Source organism: Maylandia zebra, linkage group LG2, assembly GCF_041146795.1.
Source record: "Maylandia zebra isolate NMK-2024a linkage group LG2, Mzebra_GT3a, whole genome shotgun sequence".
Classification (NCBI taxonomy): Eukaryota; Metazoa; Chordata; class Actinopteri; order Cichliformes; family Cichlidae; genus Maylandia; species Maylandia zebra.
The window spans coordinates 43,627,352-43,645,881 of record NC_135168.1 but is presented as its reverse complement, the minus strand read 5'-3'; the positions used below and the strand labels follow the sequence as shown (position 1 = coordinate 43,645,881).

Sequence of the window (18,530 nt, the reverse complement as noted above, 5' to 3'; positions counted from 1 at the left end):
TGCGCACATTTTAGTTTACACTGTTATGTATGATTAATCTTTTGTTTTCTGAGTTACCTTAGTTGCAGCTGTTCCAGTCCCTTGATTAAGGAGCCAAGAGGTGGAAAAGGGGCGGAGCGAGCTTTAAAGGAAGGCTACAAATTGGTTCACGCCATAACTCAGGACCATGGGGGGGGAATTGGAGTTCATTATGTTTGGTTTAGTTAGGTTTTGTGTGTTTTACCCCTTTTCCTGTTTTTGTGGGCTGATCAGCCACTATTTAAGTTTCCCCTTTGTCTCATTAAGTTAGGTCAGTTTGTTTGAGTTATCAGTTGTGTTGTTAACTTTGAGTAGAGTTTTGTTAGTTTGACCTCTTTTATGGGCCCAAGATTTTGATTCTTTTTGCATGAGTTAACCAATTATGTTTTTTGGGTTAAATAAAAAAATCATTTTTTGGACTTTAACCTGTGCCTAAGTTTCCTTCACTGCTCGGTCCATCACACACAGATAGCCTAAAATAACATAATGTTCAAGTTTTCTTAACCACAGCATTTTCAAAATACAGTATTTCCATCTGACAGATATTCATGAGACACATGAATAAATGCACATTTCGAAGCATTAAGATGAGCGTCCACTGTGCCTGTGGCATTTTCACTCTGTTACTTCTGCCCTACACTTCTGCCCACTCTGTTGCTCCTTCCTTTCACCAGCCTCCTTGTGTAACTGCAGGTGCTGCATGAAATCATCCAGGATCTGCTGGGCTGACACAGAGTTCACATCATCAGTGTCCTGCTCCAAAAGAGTTACCTTTAACTCTTCCTTCCCGGCCCAGTTATCACTAGCTACATGGCCCTGCCTGAGGTCTGGAAGGGTGTCAGCATGATTAGTGGCCAAAGAGGACTGCTGTTGGCTTTGGGGGTAGATAGGCTGTGGCCTGGCAGCATAACTGGCAGCCATTTTCTTATAGATAGCAGTGCTGATCTCAGCCACAGAGAAAGGCAGGCTGTGGCTCGGCTCATGCTGACCCGAGAGGCCGCACTCATTTCCTGTTGCTGGTACACTCTGTTTAAAGGGTGTGAAAGCTGTGACCCTCTGTGGACCTGCCTCTGGTTTAGTCAGCCAATCATGTGCTGCTTTGTCTGCTTTAGGAGGGTGGGGCTGGCCATCTGTTTGCTGAGAGGTGGCAGAATGGCTGTTTGCAGCAGAGGTTGTGAGAAACTTCTGTACAGCCTCAGCGGAATCAAAATGCTTCTCCAGTAGTTCCTTTATCAAGCATGGCACCTAAATTTAAGAAAAAATATGTATAAGTAAACATTACTCTTTACATTTCAAGATTTGAATGCATCTGCTTTCAAATCTAATTCTGTTGCTTTAGTAACTTTGAAATATTTGCTTCATAAACAGCATCACCTGAGTGCTTCATCATAGTCTCTGGCGCAGCATAGCATCTTTCATTGGTTGCTATGCGTTATTTAGCATATTTCAAGGAACATTTAGCTGATTATGCATGTGCAAGTTGATGGACAGCTATGCTTCAGTACTTTGTTTGCACTGACTGGAGATCCAGATGAGTAATGTCTCCTAATATGCTACAAAACACTACAGGGAAACACACAAATATTATAGATAACATGTTGTGCTGCCACTCTAAAAATATATTTATTAGTGTACAGTGGCATACACATGGCACTTTGCGTGTTTACAGTATATAAATCACACTCAGTATCATGAGTTCCTCAAATAGACGACAAACTATAATGTCAGTTGTACTTTTGCCTGAGTTGAAAAATTAGTTTTGATATTTAACTCTCTAAAGTTGAAGATCTCTTACATTTTATGTTATTTCTGGTTATAATGAAATGATAAACATTCAGTATGTCCATAGGTTTGTCTGTAGGCATTTCGCATGAATCTCAGGGCCTGAGGCCTACTGAGTAGAGAGAAGTGTGCACTGATGTCCACTAGATGTCAGTGTGCTTACATTAATGTTCTCCAGGGCTGCAATGGTCCTGTGGGCGTCTTCCAGCTCTGAGCTCAGGTTGGACACACGATTAAGCAAGTACTTCCTTTCACTGCTCAAGCTCTCGGACTGCAAATGCAAAAAATAAGGGATAACATGCATGAAAGTCAAACGATGCGTTTCATTTTATAGATTATTATAGATTTTTTATAAATCTCCAGTTTTCTCACCGCTATGTGCAGGTGCTCCCCCAGCAAGTTATTGGCCTGCTTGGTCCCAGTATGTGTTTGCAGAAGGCTTCAAAACAAGAAGGAAAATATGTCATTCATCTATTTTCTGCACTAATAGAATTAATCCAAAATCCTTAAATTTTATTTTTAACACAGTGCATAAAGGCCCATTGTTAAACGTATTGCCTGCACCACTGCAATCTTTGAGTCAAGTCAATGGCAGCTGTTTGTCAAGACAAATGTCAACAACAAACTCTCCTAATAAACTTACAACAACTGACGCACAACTCGTGTGCAGCGTGAGGCGACCATTCACTCCAGCTGCAGCAGTCTGCTGAAGAATGTTTGGTATGTGCCTGACTGCCAGCAGCAGTTGTTTGGTTATAAATATGGGCCTAACAGAATCTGGGTGAGTGTGAAGACGCAGTTTATATGTCACTGAATTTCCACCCACGCAAGGAGGAGATCTGTGGCCTATGCTGTTCATCCAGAATGTTCCACTGATCAATAAATCTATAGGAAGTATTAAGTAAAGCCAGAGATTGAGTTCATTCAATAGTGGCTCTGGAATCAATATGTGTGCACACGCCCTCTTGTAGAGGCAAGCTCAGTATTTATTTATGGACATGAGTCAGAGAGTTTAAGCAATGCACAGCCATCATGTGTGTTTTGAATTCTGTTTAGCCTAACCTTTTGTATTTCTCCTTGACATGACTGAGCTCGTCTCTGGTCCTCTGCAGCTCTGCCTCCAAGCTCTCAATGCAAACCACTGTCTGCAGCAAGTTCTGGTGGAGATCGGCATTCTCCTCCTGCAGTGCCCTGAACACAGAGGAAGGATTAGAAATAGAGGGTCAGCATATGTTAATAATGAAGGTTATTTTGACTTTCAAAATTTAGGATTTAAGGAGGATTTAAAGTCCAGAATTTGCTGAGTGAATTATTTGGGATGTGTCAATTGTGCTTTTTAAATGAAATGTCAAAGATTTTAACATTATTAAGGTAAAAATAAATAAATAATCATCAACACAACGGTGACAGGTATTACTGCTGATATGACAATTAGGGTTTAGTTTTAAAAGTAGTTCTAAAAGGTATTCACAAAGGTTGTTAAATGTTGGTTTCCCTGGCACATAAACATACTATTGACGACATATAGTTATGTAAAAAGGTTTCATAATGACACTTCATCCTGTTTTAACAGGAATGTGTGTGTGTGGGGGGGGGGGGGGGGGGGGGGGGGGAGCCCATTAGTGTGATCAATAAGCACTGATCCATAACCGGATAAAGAGAGACAACCGAACGAGCCAGAGAGAAAGGTGTGGAGATCTGCAGTCAAACATGACATGTGCAGAGAGAGATTATATAAATACAGACACTTACTGAAGATGGTCAGCCTCACACAGCACATCCTAAAAAAGGAATAGAACAAGTTTAAGGAGGAGGTGGCTGAGATCAGGCTGTAGATTCTCTGTAGACACAGGTATTTTTGTTTTGTACTGCAGAGTGTGTTAGTTTTTCCTTATTGTAATCTTTGTTGAATTCATAATTAAGTTTAAAATCCTTCTCCTCAAATACAAAATCTTGAATAATCAGGTCCTGTCAAATCTTAAAGACCTCATAGTACCCTATTATCCTGAGAGAGCTTACTTGTAGGTCCTAAAGTTTTCATAAGTAGAATGGGAGCAAGGCCTTCAGCTATCAGTCCCTTCTATTATAGAACTAGCTTTCAGATCAGGTGATCCTGAACCCTCACTTAGTTATGCTGCTATAGGGTTATGTTCCTGAGGGCTTCCCATAATGCATTGAGCATTTCTTCTTCACGCATTTCTTTTCACTCTCAGTATTGTTTATACACTGCTTCTGCATTTAATCATTAGCAATTATTAAAACTCTCTCCTATAGTTTACCTTTTGTCCTGGATCTCTCTGCTCGCTTCTTTTCCCCTAAACCCCAACCACTCACAGCAGAGGCTGTCCCTCCCTGAGCCTAGCTCTTCCAGAGGTTTCTTCCCGTTAAAATTGTGCTTTTTGTTTGTCACCATCACCAAGTGCTTGCTCAAAAAGGGCTGTGTGATTAATGAGGTTTCTTTGTAATATTGCAGGCTCTTTGCCTTACATTATAAAGCAGGTGACTTGAGGTGAGGTGACTGTTGTTGTGAATTGGAGCTACATATTAAAACTGCACTAAATTGAGCAATATGAGTGGTATTTCTCAGGGACAGGGTCCAAGATGTTTACAACATTTCATTGATAAAATACATGAATGCAAATATTTGACATACAGTTACATAAACATGCCAGTCTCAACAAACATATGAACTGGTACTACAGGGCAGTTTTCTACTCTAACCCTCATTCCCCAACCGCTCGTAGCAGATGGCTGCCCTTCCCTGAATCTGGTTCTGCTGGAAGTTCCTTGTTGTTACAGGGGAGTTTTTCCTTCCCACTGCCACCAAGTGTTTGTTCATATCTGATTGTGGGGGTTTTCTCTCCATTAATGTAGGGTTTTTACCTTACAATATAAAGCATTGTGAGGCAACTATTGCTGTGATTTTCTGCTATGTAAATAAAACTGAATTAAAATTATATTGACTGCATTCCTCATTTAATCTTTTTAATGCTCAAATGCTTTGATATAAATTCAAACTCTAGTGAATACATGAGGTGCAAATCATAGACACTTTGACATGCAGTTTGGAAGAGCTGGGGATCAGACCAACAACGTTCAAATTAGTAGACAACCTGCTGTACCTCCTGAGCCACAGCCACCCTTTTGTATGCAATAGTGCATCCTCGGGCACCTATAGACTATAGGTGCATTTTGTATATTTTCACTTTATTTTAATTGGTTTTGTATGTTGTATCAATTCAAATTGTTATTTCAAGGTTCAAGGTTCAAGGTTCTTTATTTGTCACATGCATAGTTATACAAGTATAACACACAGTGAAATGTAGCCTGACACGCTCCTCGACATGTGCAAAAATTGGGGGGGGGGTGTAGAGGAAGAACATTATATATATACACACATATAGTATATACACTGGGTGAATGTGCAGTAGTAGCAGTTGATTATTTTTAGAGTGTTTTTAGTTAGTTAGATATAATAATGTTTTTTGTAGCAGACTCCTTAGTCTGTAAAATATGCAGTGTGATTCAAACATTTCTTGTTTTGTAATCCAACACATTCAATGTAAAATGAAACTTGAAGGTGTGGAACAGCTTTCAGCTTCAGTTTCCAAATATGAAAACTCCCCAAGCACCTTGTCGGAAAACCAGAACTTCACCCGCATTGTTTCATTTGAATTCCAATTGGCTGGATGAGGTCACATCACTTTCCAAAAACAACATAATTTCTATAACTATTCTTTACTATTTATATTCATAGGTGCTGGAGCCCGGCACGGGCTATATACCCGGGTTGGGTCACCATTTCATTACTGAGGACAGCTCAATAATAAACTATTGAGCTGTGGTAGACCTGTGCCAGAAACATAATCGATTTGTTCTGTGAGGCTAAACCAGGATGTTCCCCTTTGTACACGTACGTATATGTGGATTCAATAAAACAAATAAACCAAATGAGACCAGAATCTATACTGTTACAGCATGGAAAAAGGCAAAATTATGCAAGGCTCTGTGTGTGTGTCTGTGTGTGTCTATTAAGAACGACTGGATTCTACCTTCTGTATTACTCACACATTTTCCCATGAGGGAACTATGCAGATTTGTCTTTGTGATTGTATGTAGTTACGTCCCTTCAGGTCACAGAGCAAACAAAGAATCGAAACTGATATATCAAGGAGTGTCAAATGAATTTTCCCCTAAAAGCATTTGCTGCAATGCTGGAGAATGACTCAGCTTGCAATGCGCAGTGCTTGACACCATCCCACACGCCCTGTGACTCAGCAGCAGTGCCTCATTCTGCAACATTCTGTTCTTTTAATACAGATATCATTGATTTGATGCAGTGTAATGTGCGTCACACTTTGTTCTTCAGCAGCCCATCAAAAAAGACATGATTAATAATAAAAAAGAAAATAATTTTAGTATTATATATTTATATAATGCTAAATAGAAAGGTGCTGGCTTTCTAACTAGAGCTTTGGCTCATTAGGACCCTTATATCTTATCATTTGATTCACAAATCCATCCACTGAAGACCACTGGCTTCTCCATCACATTGTTCATGATAGATCTTACTAGTTATACTAGTTAACTTTAACTTCAAAATGAAAACACATACACATAGCAATGGTATTAGCAGGGTATAATATTTTAAAGGTGGTGAATAACAGCTCATGATTGATTTGACTCTCTCTAAACTAATTTGTTTGTTGTCATTTTAGTGTATCAGCTTAAAGTGGACTTACCCTGTGCTGCTGAGAGTGCCCAGCATGTTGTGGCTGATGTCGACCACTCTGATCTGAGCTGTGGCTGGTAGCTGTGGAGGCTGTGTCCCTGGCCCTGGATGAATCTGATTTTGTGGATGAAGACTCAGATCCGACCCCTGCCTCTGCACCTTGGGCTGAAGTTGGAGGCGAGTTGCTCGGTTCTTGGTGACCAGAGTCTAGATAGGACTGTTGGTGGAAGTGCTGGTTATGTGGATGCTGGCTATGCTGCTGTTTTTGGTGGTGGTGGTGGTGGTGGAGTTGTTTGGACTGACTGGTTTCAGGGCTGGTGCTAGTTTCATCGGTGAGGTGAGGGCCACCTCTGCCAAATCTGTCTCCTGATGTAGGCCTCCTGTCCTTACGGTTGCTTCCGTGCTGTGGGCTTTGGCTGGCAGAGTGCGGGTGGTGACGAGGCGGTGGGCTACCGTGGTGGTTCCTCATGGCACATGAAATCAGTTTGTCAGGATTGGAGCAGTCTGAGTGTTTTCGAGAACTACTAAAAGGTGCTTTCTCCTGTCTGCTGGCCAGTTTGGGATGCTGACCCGTCTTCTCCTCTGGGGCTTTTCTGGTTTTTTTTGGTGGGAGCTGAGGCTTAACTGGGTTAGATGTGGGGGCTGAGGCAGATGTTTTTGCAGGAGTTTTATTATTATTAACACCCAAGCTGGTGAGATACGATGGACTTATAACGCTCTTTGTAATCTCATCTAGAAACGCAGAGAACTGTAATTTCTCCTGCAGAAAATTGGCCCTGGCTTGCTCTGTATTAGCTTGAGTAATTTCTTTACCCTTCTGCCCAGGACGTTGTTCTTTAGCAACTCTTGGGGACAACACCTCCATTGATTTAGTCTTACGAATGTCAGTATCAGTCTCCTTCTTCTTGAGGATCCCTTTGCTGGGTAGCTGGTTTGAAGATACTGCTCTCTTGGGGGCACCGGAGACCCCTAAAAGAATGTTTTCCTCACTGAAAGCCAGACATCGGTTCAAACTAGCTGACTTATACAAAGGCCCATAGTTATTTTGCTTAGATTGTTCTCTTCCACCACTATCATTACTCTGAAAAAAGGCTTCATCGCTTCGACTGTGACCTCTGTCAAGAGCAGAAAAGCCAGTGTTCCCTCTTTGCTGTGAGCTTTCATGAAGCAGCTTGCCTTTTTTGCTGTGTTTGACGGTAGCGAAGACAATGGGCTCACTGCATTCATCTTCCCGGAAACCTATGCGCACATCTGGGATATTGGAGCAGGACAGAGAATGCTGTGGGCGCTCAGCATGGGAAAGAGTGAAAGGATCATTTGCGCTTGACTCTGTGTACCAGGAGGAAGAGGATGAGGATGAGAGGGAAGAAGAGGAAGCCCTTGAGAGAGTTACAGGGGTGTCATGGTCGTAAATGATCTCATCCTCTTCACTGTGGTGAAACTGACGGCGATAGTGAGCATCGTGGCGAGGGCTTTCATGGAGATAGTGACTGTGCTGATGGTGGCGAGGCTGTCCTCGGCTGTCATCTGTGTTCCTGTCAGTGTCATCAAACTTTGAGTACCTTCAAAACAGGGAAATTGTGTAAACTGACCATGTAAAAAGGGACTGTGCTTAGTATATTTTGTCTAAGGCTGCAGATGTTCGAGCTCAATAAACTTGCAGATTTAATCTTGCAAATAAATTTAGACTAAAACACAATTAGATATGTGTGGAAAAAGCCATCCTACCTGTGTGACTGAGTGTCTTGGCTATGGTGAAGGTGATGGTGGCGATGATGGTGGATTTTCCGTGGCTTGAGCTCATCCAGCTCAGCTGGGCTCTGAACCGGTTTAAAATACTTCTCCATGACCTCTCGCTTTCCTGGTGGTAGTCTGTCGATGGGGTCCTGGTTGGGACTGCACTGGTGGCGCTGAGGGTGATCCGTGTTGGTACTCTGCTCTTTTTCCTCTGTAAAGCTACAACTTATCTCTCGATGTCAGTTACAAAGAACAATCTTACTGATGAATGCAATCATTCTGAAGATGAAAAATTACCAAAGCATGCAAATTAATTTCTAATCTAGCTAAAAAGAAGTTCAGTCCTTAAAAGTCTCTTTAGTAATTATATCTTCTGTTAAAGGACTTGCATGACTATGTTTGTCTTCCTCAGGGTCTGGCTGCAGACTAATGGAATCATGGCTTGTGTGCAGGACTGTATGAATTCCTAGGTGGTGTTTTGACTTTGCATCACTTCTGATGTGCTAACAGCTGGGTGCTCATTGAACAAACTGAAAGAGCATGACCTTTGTCCTCATTCACAGACAAATGAATCAAACCCTGTGGAACACAATCTATAACTGGGCTCATTTAAACCGCCAGTTTTTGTTCTTTTTTCTGCTTTTTTGCAGAATGGGATTTGTCCATATGTTTGTTCTGCCCTGTGGGCCAATTTCAGGCATCTATCCTATTACAAAGTACCAATATTTATTATTACTTTGTTTTCACTATCATTCTTTTTATAAATATACAAAAAGCACATCTAAGGGTTAGATATCTAAGCTACTGAACTGCACAATGCTACCTCATTGATTTTAAGAGGTTTCCTGCAACCTTTCCACTGACTCCTTTGTAATTACATTCTCTAGGGATGAGCGGTATTGCAGGAAGTAGTGAGCAATTAGAAATTGTATCACACTATTTTTTATTGTGGCAGGCATCCACTTTAATTACTGTTGGTAATTTGGCTTGCTGTGTGTGACTGATGGGTTTTTCATCATCAGCTGCATTCCCCTTTATGTTCCTGTTCTTTATACAAAAGCTTGTTATTTGATTTTGTACAAACTCTGTTTCATCAAGATCAATATTGTGATCTAAAATGACACTGTTAGTTGAGGACTGACGTCTGCTCATTATAAAAATTTCACAGCTCATCCTCTAACACCCATATAACCTCCATTTCCACTGGCTTTCTGTTTATTTCCACAGTTTATTCTTCTGGGAGGGTCAGTCAAGTTAATCACATCAAGGTCCCGATCACCCTTTGGAAAAGCTTTGTTTTCCTTGATTATCACTTGAATGATAATGCAGGGGTTTTCAAATCGCTGCATTGCATTGACTGCACCCTTTGTAGCAACTCTGAAAGAGATCAATTCATTCGGATTCGGGAGGGGGCCTGAAAGTAGCCAGAGGACAGCTCCCCACTCTGGATTGTTGCTGATCAGTGGCTTGCCATCATAATAAACATAGTTGCTTAAGGGAAGTTGCCCAGACTTGATATAGCATTGATATAGTCAATGCTAAAAAGCAGTCCTGTTAATGTAAACACGTGTGAGGAATATGGTGATCCCATTGTTATCCGAGGTACGTGACTAACTGCACGCACCCTCTGCTGGTAAACATCGGGAACTACTGCTTGGATCTAGTAATTTTCCACCTTTCCTCCAGCAACACATTTTAAGGCTCTGGTTGTTTCTAGACGTTTCTGGATTTATCGCGTACACTTTTCAGCCTATAATAACATTAATGTCTGAATTAAAAATCAAGTTTAACATCGTACAAACTATGACGTGGAAATTCATGAACTGTGAAAGCACACTATACATTTGATTTAAAAAAAAGACTGTAAACACCATCAGCTTTTTACAGTAGCTTCTAAATCTTACACAAAAAGAAAACCTTTATTGTACATTGGACATCGAAGTTAAAGGAGATGAGCTAGCTGTTTTCTTTTGTTATTCAATCAAAAAAAACAGCATGTCACTGCAGTAAAAAGCAAGTAGATCCGACAACTCCGCTACGTTCTAGTTTGATCCGGTTTGCGGGGCCTTGTTACAGCTAAAAAAAATATTAGTCCGCGCACCATTTCCCGTGACGTCAGCTGTTGTGACCGTTAGTTTTTAGTAGGATTATTAAAAAGGTTAATTTTTTGTTACAGTATACCTCGCTGTTTTGTCACTCGTGTGTTGGCAAATGGTGAAATTAAGTTTAAATTAACCAGAAACACCCAAACAACGTGTTATTTGCAACGATTATTAGAAGGCTTCTAAGAATAGAAATCTGAATTATTTGTGCCTCATTACCGAATTCAACAGTACTGCGTTTATTCACGGACACTGGTTCGTGTGTTATTTTCAATCTAAAGCTAAAATAAACAAATACATGGGTTTGTTTTTGTTTAAAAAAGGGGACTACTTAAGCGGATGAGTACCACATTTTCTTGTAGCCGTATCACTATAACAATATAAATAGCGCTGGTGACGCTGTTGCAACTTACACCGCGTTGATGCTTTTCCGTCTTGTGGTTGGGCGTTGCAGGTTGACCGTATCTTGTTTTTTCCTTTTTTGATCTTTTTAAGTTCGGGTTTTATTTTCGAAGCTGTATAGCCTTGCTCTATCTAGTCTAATGTTTGCGACAAGTTTAATTTTAGCGTCTTGAGCATTATTGATCATTATTTTAATGCAAGTACTTTAAATCTCTAGATGTAACGTGTTTTCGGTTTGTTAACCGCTTTTTAGTACTGCTTTATTGCAAATGATTAAGATTGTAGAAGATAAACACAAATTCTACTGAGTCAGAACAAAGGCCTGATTCTTGTTTTTTTGCCGAGGGCTGTTGAGCTAACGCTAGGCTTAGCCAGCCAAATGTATAAATTTGTGCTAGCATTGTCAGTTATTCCGCAACAGTTGGTTTTTTTTAGCTGTCATGTTTAGCGTTTGTCTAGCGGTTATCTTGCTTTTTAAAAATATATTCCAAGTAACCATTTTTGGTCATACTAACAGCAGTTGGCTCGAGATGGGAGCTGTAACGTAGAAACGTGTAAACGTCGTCTATTGGCTAATTCAATAACGTCATGACGTAAGTAGACGGCAGTGGAAAAGGGAGTGGTCAGACTGACGGCCATTATCAGCCTTCACGTAGTGCTTTTCGAGAAGGTGTAGAAAGCTTTTAGCAACAAAATGGCAGAGGAACATTTTTCATACTTTTGAAATTAATAAGGCAGTGAAGTTAAGTGCCTAATTAGGTTCCTAAAGAGTACTGACTTTGCAATGTGGTCTCTAAGATTAGATCACAATGTAACTACAGTTGACGGAGTCTGTTAAATATTCGAAAATTCGTTTTTATTCCGAAGAAAGAAAATAAGGATGTCTTGTCGTGATCAGACGCAGATTATGAGAAGTGCTAGTAATTGTATTTAAAACGGAGGGTTTATGTAAGCTCGGAGGTGCTATCGAACTACGATAGACTAGACCAGCCTGTGTTTATTTTTTTTAAAAAAAAGCATCAGGAACAGATTAAGTAACAACAGCGTCAAAGAAGCAATGAAGACGTTTTTATTTTTGTTTGATAGCTGTTACTTGGATGAGGTCCTTACCTCTGTCTTTTCACTCTTATCCCATTGATCGGGGAAGCATTTTGCAATGCGAAGTTTTTTATTTAATTTTTTTTAATCGACATTTTCGCTCAGTTTCCATCAGTCATTAGACTTGAAGTTTCAAGCTATCAATTCTGCATTCAAAGAAAGAAGATAGCATAAGTCAAGTAATGCTGAAGAATGGAAGCTTATCTTAGAGCTCTAGTAGTAGCTCAAGCAATATCAAGTTCAGATTTATGGACTTCTTGAGAAGAAATTAAAAAAAAAAAAAAAAAGCTTCATCACTTAGGGAAGACAGAAGTTTTTTTTTTTTCTTGGGGGGGGGGGAGATGGACTGAGTTATCACGGGGAGGAATGGACTTAGTTATTAGATGAAGATCGAAGGACGGCTTGGAGCGAGGTCGCGGGACACGGGGAGGACCACAGAGGAGCCAGCCAGGCAGGACAGGACCAGAGGGCGTGGGAGGACCAGTGTGGAGCCAGGCAGGACAGGACCAGAGGGCGTGGGAGGACCAGTGTGGAGCCAGGCAGGACAGGACCAGAGGGGCGTGGAGGGGAGGAGCAGAGGGGGCCAAGAGAGCAGGAAGCATCAGGAGCTGTCGGCCAGTGTGTACGCCAGAGGGAGCCAGAAACGCAGGGCAGTGTAGAAGCGCAGTGACCATCCCCGATGCCGATCCAGTGCTGAGAGGGTGGGACAAGGGCGTGCAGACTTCTAGCGTCACAAGTTTAAAGCGGGGCTTTGGTTTGTATACTGGGTAGAGGTATTTCTGTAACACTCAGTATTTGGTTTTTGTACTTTCCAGAAACATCTGTTGTCGAACAACTTCTCGCACAGCTCTCTCTTCCTCTTTTCAGGCAAGCCGTGTAAAGTGTTTTGTACCGTGGTCACCCCTCCTGTTGTGCGCTGAAATGTGTGGTGTCTGCTGTGATGAATGCCTTGGTAGTGTGCTGACGAGGAGCGTCTTAATGGACTTCTCTACCCCCCTGCGATCACAAGTAGTTTCCACAAGCGGAGGGAGAGGCAGTCCTTTTGTTGTTCGATAGGTCTTCCCCCAGAGAAGTTTTCTGCATTGGAGTGTGAAAGTGGATGGTCTCCCATACGGCCAATTGTGTATTCGGCAACTCTTCGGTACTTCAGCTGCGCCTCTTTGGTACAGATCAGCTACATCTACCTCTTAAACCCAAGCTGTGAGTTAATGCATGGAATGTACATGTGGGTGTAACTATCCTGTACATTAACTCATCATTACATTTCATAAGTATACAGTAATGACTTCACTCAAAAGGGAATTTGCATTGAAATGGTAGTTGATCCTGGTGGGTAAATATTTTTGGCTTAAGGGGAGGGGTGGGATGGGGGGTTGTTAAAACTTGTTTGGAGTCTTTCTTTTTACAGGCCTGGCCCCCTAACGCGATCATCGACAGAATCCCCCCCCCCCCTTTCTAGCTGCTTGGTACAAGTTGAGCTCATCCTATATACAGTAGTGATATGGATCGAGATCATGCGCATCCACTGTGCTTAAACGAGATATAGAAAGGTATTTGGTGTTCACTGACTCAATTAGTTTTCCTCTCACTTTTATTTGGAATATGTTGTAAATGGGCTTCCATGAATTTATTTTTTTGGGAGGGGTGGGTTGTGGGGCGTTAATCCGTCTCTTCCTAGACTTCACAGCTCCACATTGCCCAGTGCACATGGCTTGAATAGGAAACATCCAGGCGCAAGCAACAAGATTCAACTGGACACTTAACAACGCAAGATAGCAACCTCAAAAGTAGTCTTCTGATGTAGTGAAGCTCCTTTCCCCCAGGGAGAGTGCGGTAATACTTCTCCTTACTAGAAGTCATTGTAATTCTGTACAGGCTTTACGTTGCTTTGTGGGTTGGGAGGGGGCTGTGTATTTTTTTTGACTCTTACAGATTAACTTTTAAGGCCCATCCTTCAAAAAGCTACGTCCAAGTCCATGCCTACAGTTAAGGAAGGAGTCCCTCATACTCAGGCCTGTGGTATTTTAAATGTTTCTTATGGCAAATGGCTTCAATCTTTTGTGAATTGTATTTGTAGTCTTAAAGTTGGGCTTGTTAAAGCAGTTGCTGTAATCCCAGTAGTGTCTTGTAGTTTTCTACAATGTTACTTTAATGCCAGTGTTGTAGTTTTCTACCATATTGTATTAGGGCAGGGGTGTTGTGGGGAGAGGCTTTTCTTTGCATTTTTTCAGTGTGCTGTGTCCTGTGTGCTTTCAATACCCAAGACCATCAGGAACTCCTAACTCATTGTATGTACAAGTTTCCTTGCGCATCGAGCATCACGTAAGGTGGCTAAATGTGATCATTTACTTTAACATTCATTATTTGGCTAATTGCCTTCATTGCAATTCCTTTGCAATTAGTTACTTTGCTTTGTATCGCCAATACAATGAGTGAACTATCTGTAAAGGATTTTCTTACTGCATAATAAATGCATAGCTTGTTGTGATTGAATACAGTTTTGGTATGCATTTGTTCTTTTTGGGGGGGCTTGTGTGGGGGAGCTTTTCTTGTGCTTTTTCAGGTATGACTAAAGCTTGGAGCTTTGTAGAGCACGGATGTGACCTGGGCTCGAATGACTTCTATTTCAAAGTGGAAAGTGAAGGCAGATAAGTTGAATCCATCAAATATTGATGTCGAAAAACAGAAAATTCTCAGCCCTATAGGGGTCACTTATCTTGACTGGACTTGCGTGTCCTCATTCTTGAAATGAAAGCAACTTGCTATACTTGACAGTAGAAATAGCACTGCTGTGCTTTCTTAACAAGTCACTTGTGATAACGGGAAGATTTGATGGACCTTCATTGATTCTGACATTATCTGCAGTAAAGCATTTGGGTAAGGATAACAATAGTCAGTTCTACGATACTGTGGGGAGGGGTATAGGGGTGTTTCTTTTCTGCCTCTTTGCTCTTACAGAACAATCCAAAGGAAGAAAGCAGTGTACCTAGGAGAACACAAGAATCACGCTGCGCTTTGAACTCCACCAACATGCAGTTTGAACAAAAGGAGTCAGGTTTTTGATGTTTACATATATTAGAGCATTTAGCCCTCAGCTGCTTGCCCTTGTGCAACTGTGCAAGTGGCAGGTTGGTCACCTTAGCAATCGCGCAACTGTGCGAAGTTTCAAAATTTAAGCAGCTGAGGAAAGCTGCGCATGGTGCGGCTTAATTTGGTCTGAAATGCAGCGCAAATGTGCTGCCTTAGTTTCTATTGTGTTGTGGTTGGGCGTATCCCTACACTTCTCTTCACAGAACTCACAGTGCAAGACTGGTTCAAGCACGAGTCAAGTCCTAACCCGGAGCATGTAGTAAGCTGTTGGCTTTACTTGTCAAAACTTCTGCAATGTTGTAGTTGACAAAATGACATCTTGGAACTGGCTTTATGTTAACCTCAAATCATCAGTAACAATGCTTTACTAGCTTATTCCTCTTTGGCCTTGGGGCCCTATTGCTTTGCATCTTACAACCATAAGATGAGTAGAACCCAAATCTTTTGAGTATTGTGTGGTGGGTGTGTTGTGTAGATCACTCTTTGTTTCAGATCATTCTCGTCTGTCCACTCCGATCTCGCCTGCCTCTGAATGCAAAGCCATCTGTGGAAGCTGTCAGCGATATGAGTGTGGCCCCTGAATGAAGTACCAATCCCCTGTGCGCTTGAGCTTAAATCTGAACCCCTGACGTCCTTCGCAGAAGCCCCCGCTCTCTGTGTTTGTGTGCCTTTTTCTTTCCCTTTGGTTTCTCAGGTCAAATTACCCCAAATTCTTAATTTTTCATCTGGGATGGCCTAACCTGTGATGGAACACTGAGAATCCAGTCACATTAAGATCAAGAGCTGCAAGCTTGTTTTCGCTAATACTGCATCACTTCAGTCTCGTGGGTGCTAAGTTAAGTAATTTCGGTTCCCTTGATTTTTCTTTAACATACCATGGCTTTAATGTGTAACTCAACATGTTGCATGCACATCAGCTATGCATAACATTTTATTTGTAAAACAATGTTCATAAAGTCGTTGTCAAACATTGCAGTAGTATTATGGTTAGGAGGGTCTGGGGGGGGGGGGCAAACACTCTTCTTTCTCCCTTTTTCAGATTTCTCATTCAGCTTAACTTGCTACTGAACCAGAGAACTTAAAGGTCTGCAGGGAGTCATTGGATCACTTGGTACTGCCAGCCTCTAGGGTTCATTTAATACATTGAAGAGCTGAGCATCAGAGGAAGAATAGCTGTGGTAAATGCTGCATCAGCTGTGGTAAACTACAACAATGTTGATAAATTCAATCTCCCATCATATTGGATGAGTCTTGGTACAAGTGTGGGGTTTGGGTGGGGGGGGGGCTTAAATTGTCTGTCTTTTTTCCCATTGCAGCCATAAAATTGGCAAGAAAGCCTTCACTGTCAGTTGACCCGCGACTCGTGCTGAATTGCAGAGGGGAAAATCGCTTTGACAAGGGATTCTGGTATCGTGGTTTTATTATGGCTAAACGGATTTCGTGGAATAATACACCAATACAGTGTCGCTGTGGGGAATTTTGGGGATTGGGGAAACCAGACGTCTCTCTGTTCTAGTTTCAGCCTCGTGACCAAGAGAATCCCCGTGGTGACAGCATAATTAGCATCCAGGTGTCGGGTTTTCTTTTCCTGGAAGAACATTTGTTCTTCCAGGTTTTGCTTTTGCCCTAACTAGCAAAAACAAAAAGCAAAAGACTCCGGTGATGGCACTCCTGACTCTGTCGGGACGGGGTTCAATTCCCTGCGGTGTCTTGCTTTTTTAAAATAAGCTTTGTGGGGCTGAAAGTATATTTAATAACACTTCAACTTTAAAATGAAGGACAATGTCTGGGTGGGGAAAATATTTGTATGGAAATGATCAATAAAACTTTAAAACAATGTCTCTGTTTTTTGTCTCTGTTCTATCGATAATTACATCAATATTCTGTAAATGACTTGATGAGGTGGGCATAATGCATAAAGATTACTTGACATTGTATTCCGGCTGTCCTGTGATGATTAGCAACAGCTTTATAAACCTCATTTTGCAGTCTGTGTCCTGGACACGACCCTTCTTGAGGTCCATGTCACATGATAACAAATGGAAGAGGTGAGGTCAGGAAAGAAGACCTGAGGGGAGCAGGCATCCAACAAAAGTCATCCTTGCTCTGGATCCTCTTTAGTACAGCAGCATAAAACAGTCCAGCTATTGCTGTATGTTTTGATCTCAGCTCTTCTATGAGATAACTATGCAGAGTATCATGAACAATAACAGCTAGCTCTAAAGTAGCATTTTGCTATACATGTATGTTATTTTTGGGGGAGGATGGGAGGGGGGGTTGTGGTGTTTTGTTTTTTTTAATGACACTGAAGAGCAGGATGTCTGATCAAGCTTAAAAGAACATGAATAAGGAAAACTTATTTGTAGACTTCAGCTATATGTTTTGTTGTGGGAAGTGTCACAACCTCATCAGGCAAATGGCAATAAAGGAAAGCGATGTCAAACCTTAAACAGTTTATTTAATTAGTTGGATATGTGGGAATGTTTCATACAATGCGCAAACAAAGAAGTTCATATTGTATTCTTGGGTATTGTATTACTTGTGGCCTGTGACAAAACCAGTAGATTCAATGTTTCTTTCATTGAATCTACCAAAAGTAACAGTTTGAGAGATATAAAATATTATTTTTGCATTAACAAGGTATTATTTTAGGTTGCATCAGTTTACCCTTCCTGTTAAAAAGGTGTTTTTCCTTCCCACCATTGTTCGTAGCGGGACATCTGAAGTTTATATATATTGTAGAGTCTCTACATTACGATATAACGTGTATTGAAGTGACTGTTTTTGTGAATTGGTTCGTATACATAAAATGTAGTTTAAGAAAAACAACTCACAATGGTGTGAATTGTGTGTATCTTTAAAATATTTTTGTAAAATGGACAAGTGGAGGACAAAAGAAGTAATCTCAAGCATAGAAACTATCCACATTAGATGAAGACTAAAGTCAAATTCTTAAGAAATAGGAAAAAAAAAATCCAGCAAAGTCCTAAAATTGGACTCTAGAGATCATCAGACCCTTCAGATGATTCATTCACCGTTTGATGAAGTCTCATCAACAGTGAGCACAGTGAGGGTCTACAGCCATCTGTAAAACACGGTGGAGGCGGCATACTGTATCTTGTTTGGAGAGAAATATAAGGAAACGAAGAGTGGCCCAAGACTTTTTGCACATTAATAATGTATTTGATCTATTTGTTCTGTTTTTAACAGATGAAGTTTATGGTCCTAGTCCTGTCTGAGCTGAAAAAGGTTCACTACGTTTACTTGCTCTCTTCACATTTACATTGCATCTAATAAAAAACAACACAAATTATCTTATAAAAATATATCAGAGACATATGCTGAGTAAGGATGTCAGCTTTGACTTTAGATTTTTTTTCATACTTATAAGATCTTAAAAGTCCAACTGACTTAGCAGTAGATGGCTCTGATTCTGACCAAGGAAATCAGCTTGGCATGGTCAATAACTTCCTTTAAGGCATGTCTAAGAACACATATTTTTATGGAAAAATTAACTTTATTGCCCTTCATATTTTTTAAGGATTTAATTAGTTTGATTGCCTTTGTGA

The 18,530-nt window shown here is 41.0% G+C and overlaps 1 protein-coding gene across 1 annotated transcript; it reads right to left on the bottom strand.

The window, feature by feature from the left end:
- Nucleotides 1-445: 445 nt before the first annotated feature.
- On the bottom strand, nt 446-8,503 carry LOC101485142 (uncharacterized). Its single transcript, XM_004545562.4, has 7 exons — nt 8,261-8,503; nt 6,543-8,094; nt 3,553-3,581; nt 2,863-2,991; nt 2,173-2,239; nt 1,964-2,071; nt 446-1,263 (listed from the first exon to the last, which is right to left on the bottom strand). The coding sequence occupies exons 1-7, from the start codon at nt 8,377-8,379 to the stop codon at nt 634-636; spliced, it is 2,634 nt and encodes an 877-aa protein (XP_004545619.2). The 5' UTR covers nt 8,380-8,503; the 3' UTR covers nt 446-633.
- Between the last annotated feature and the right edge of the window lie 10,027 nt (nt 8,504-18,530).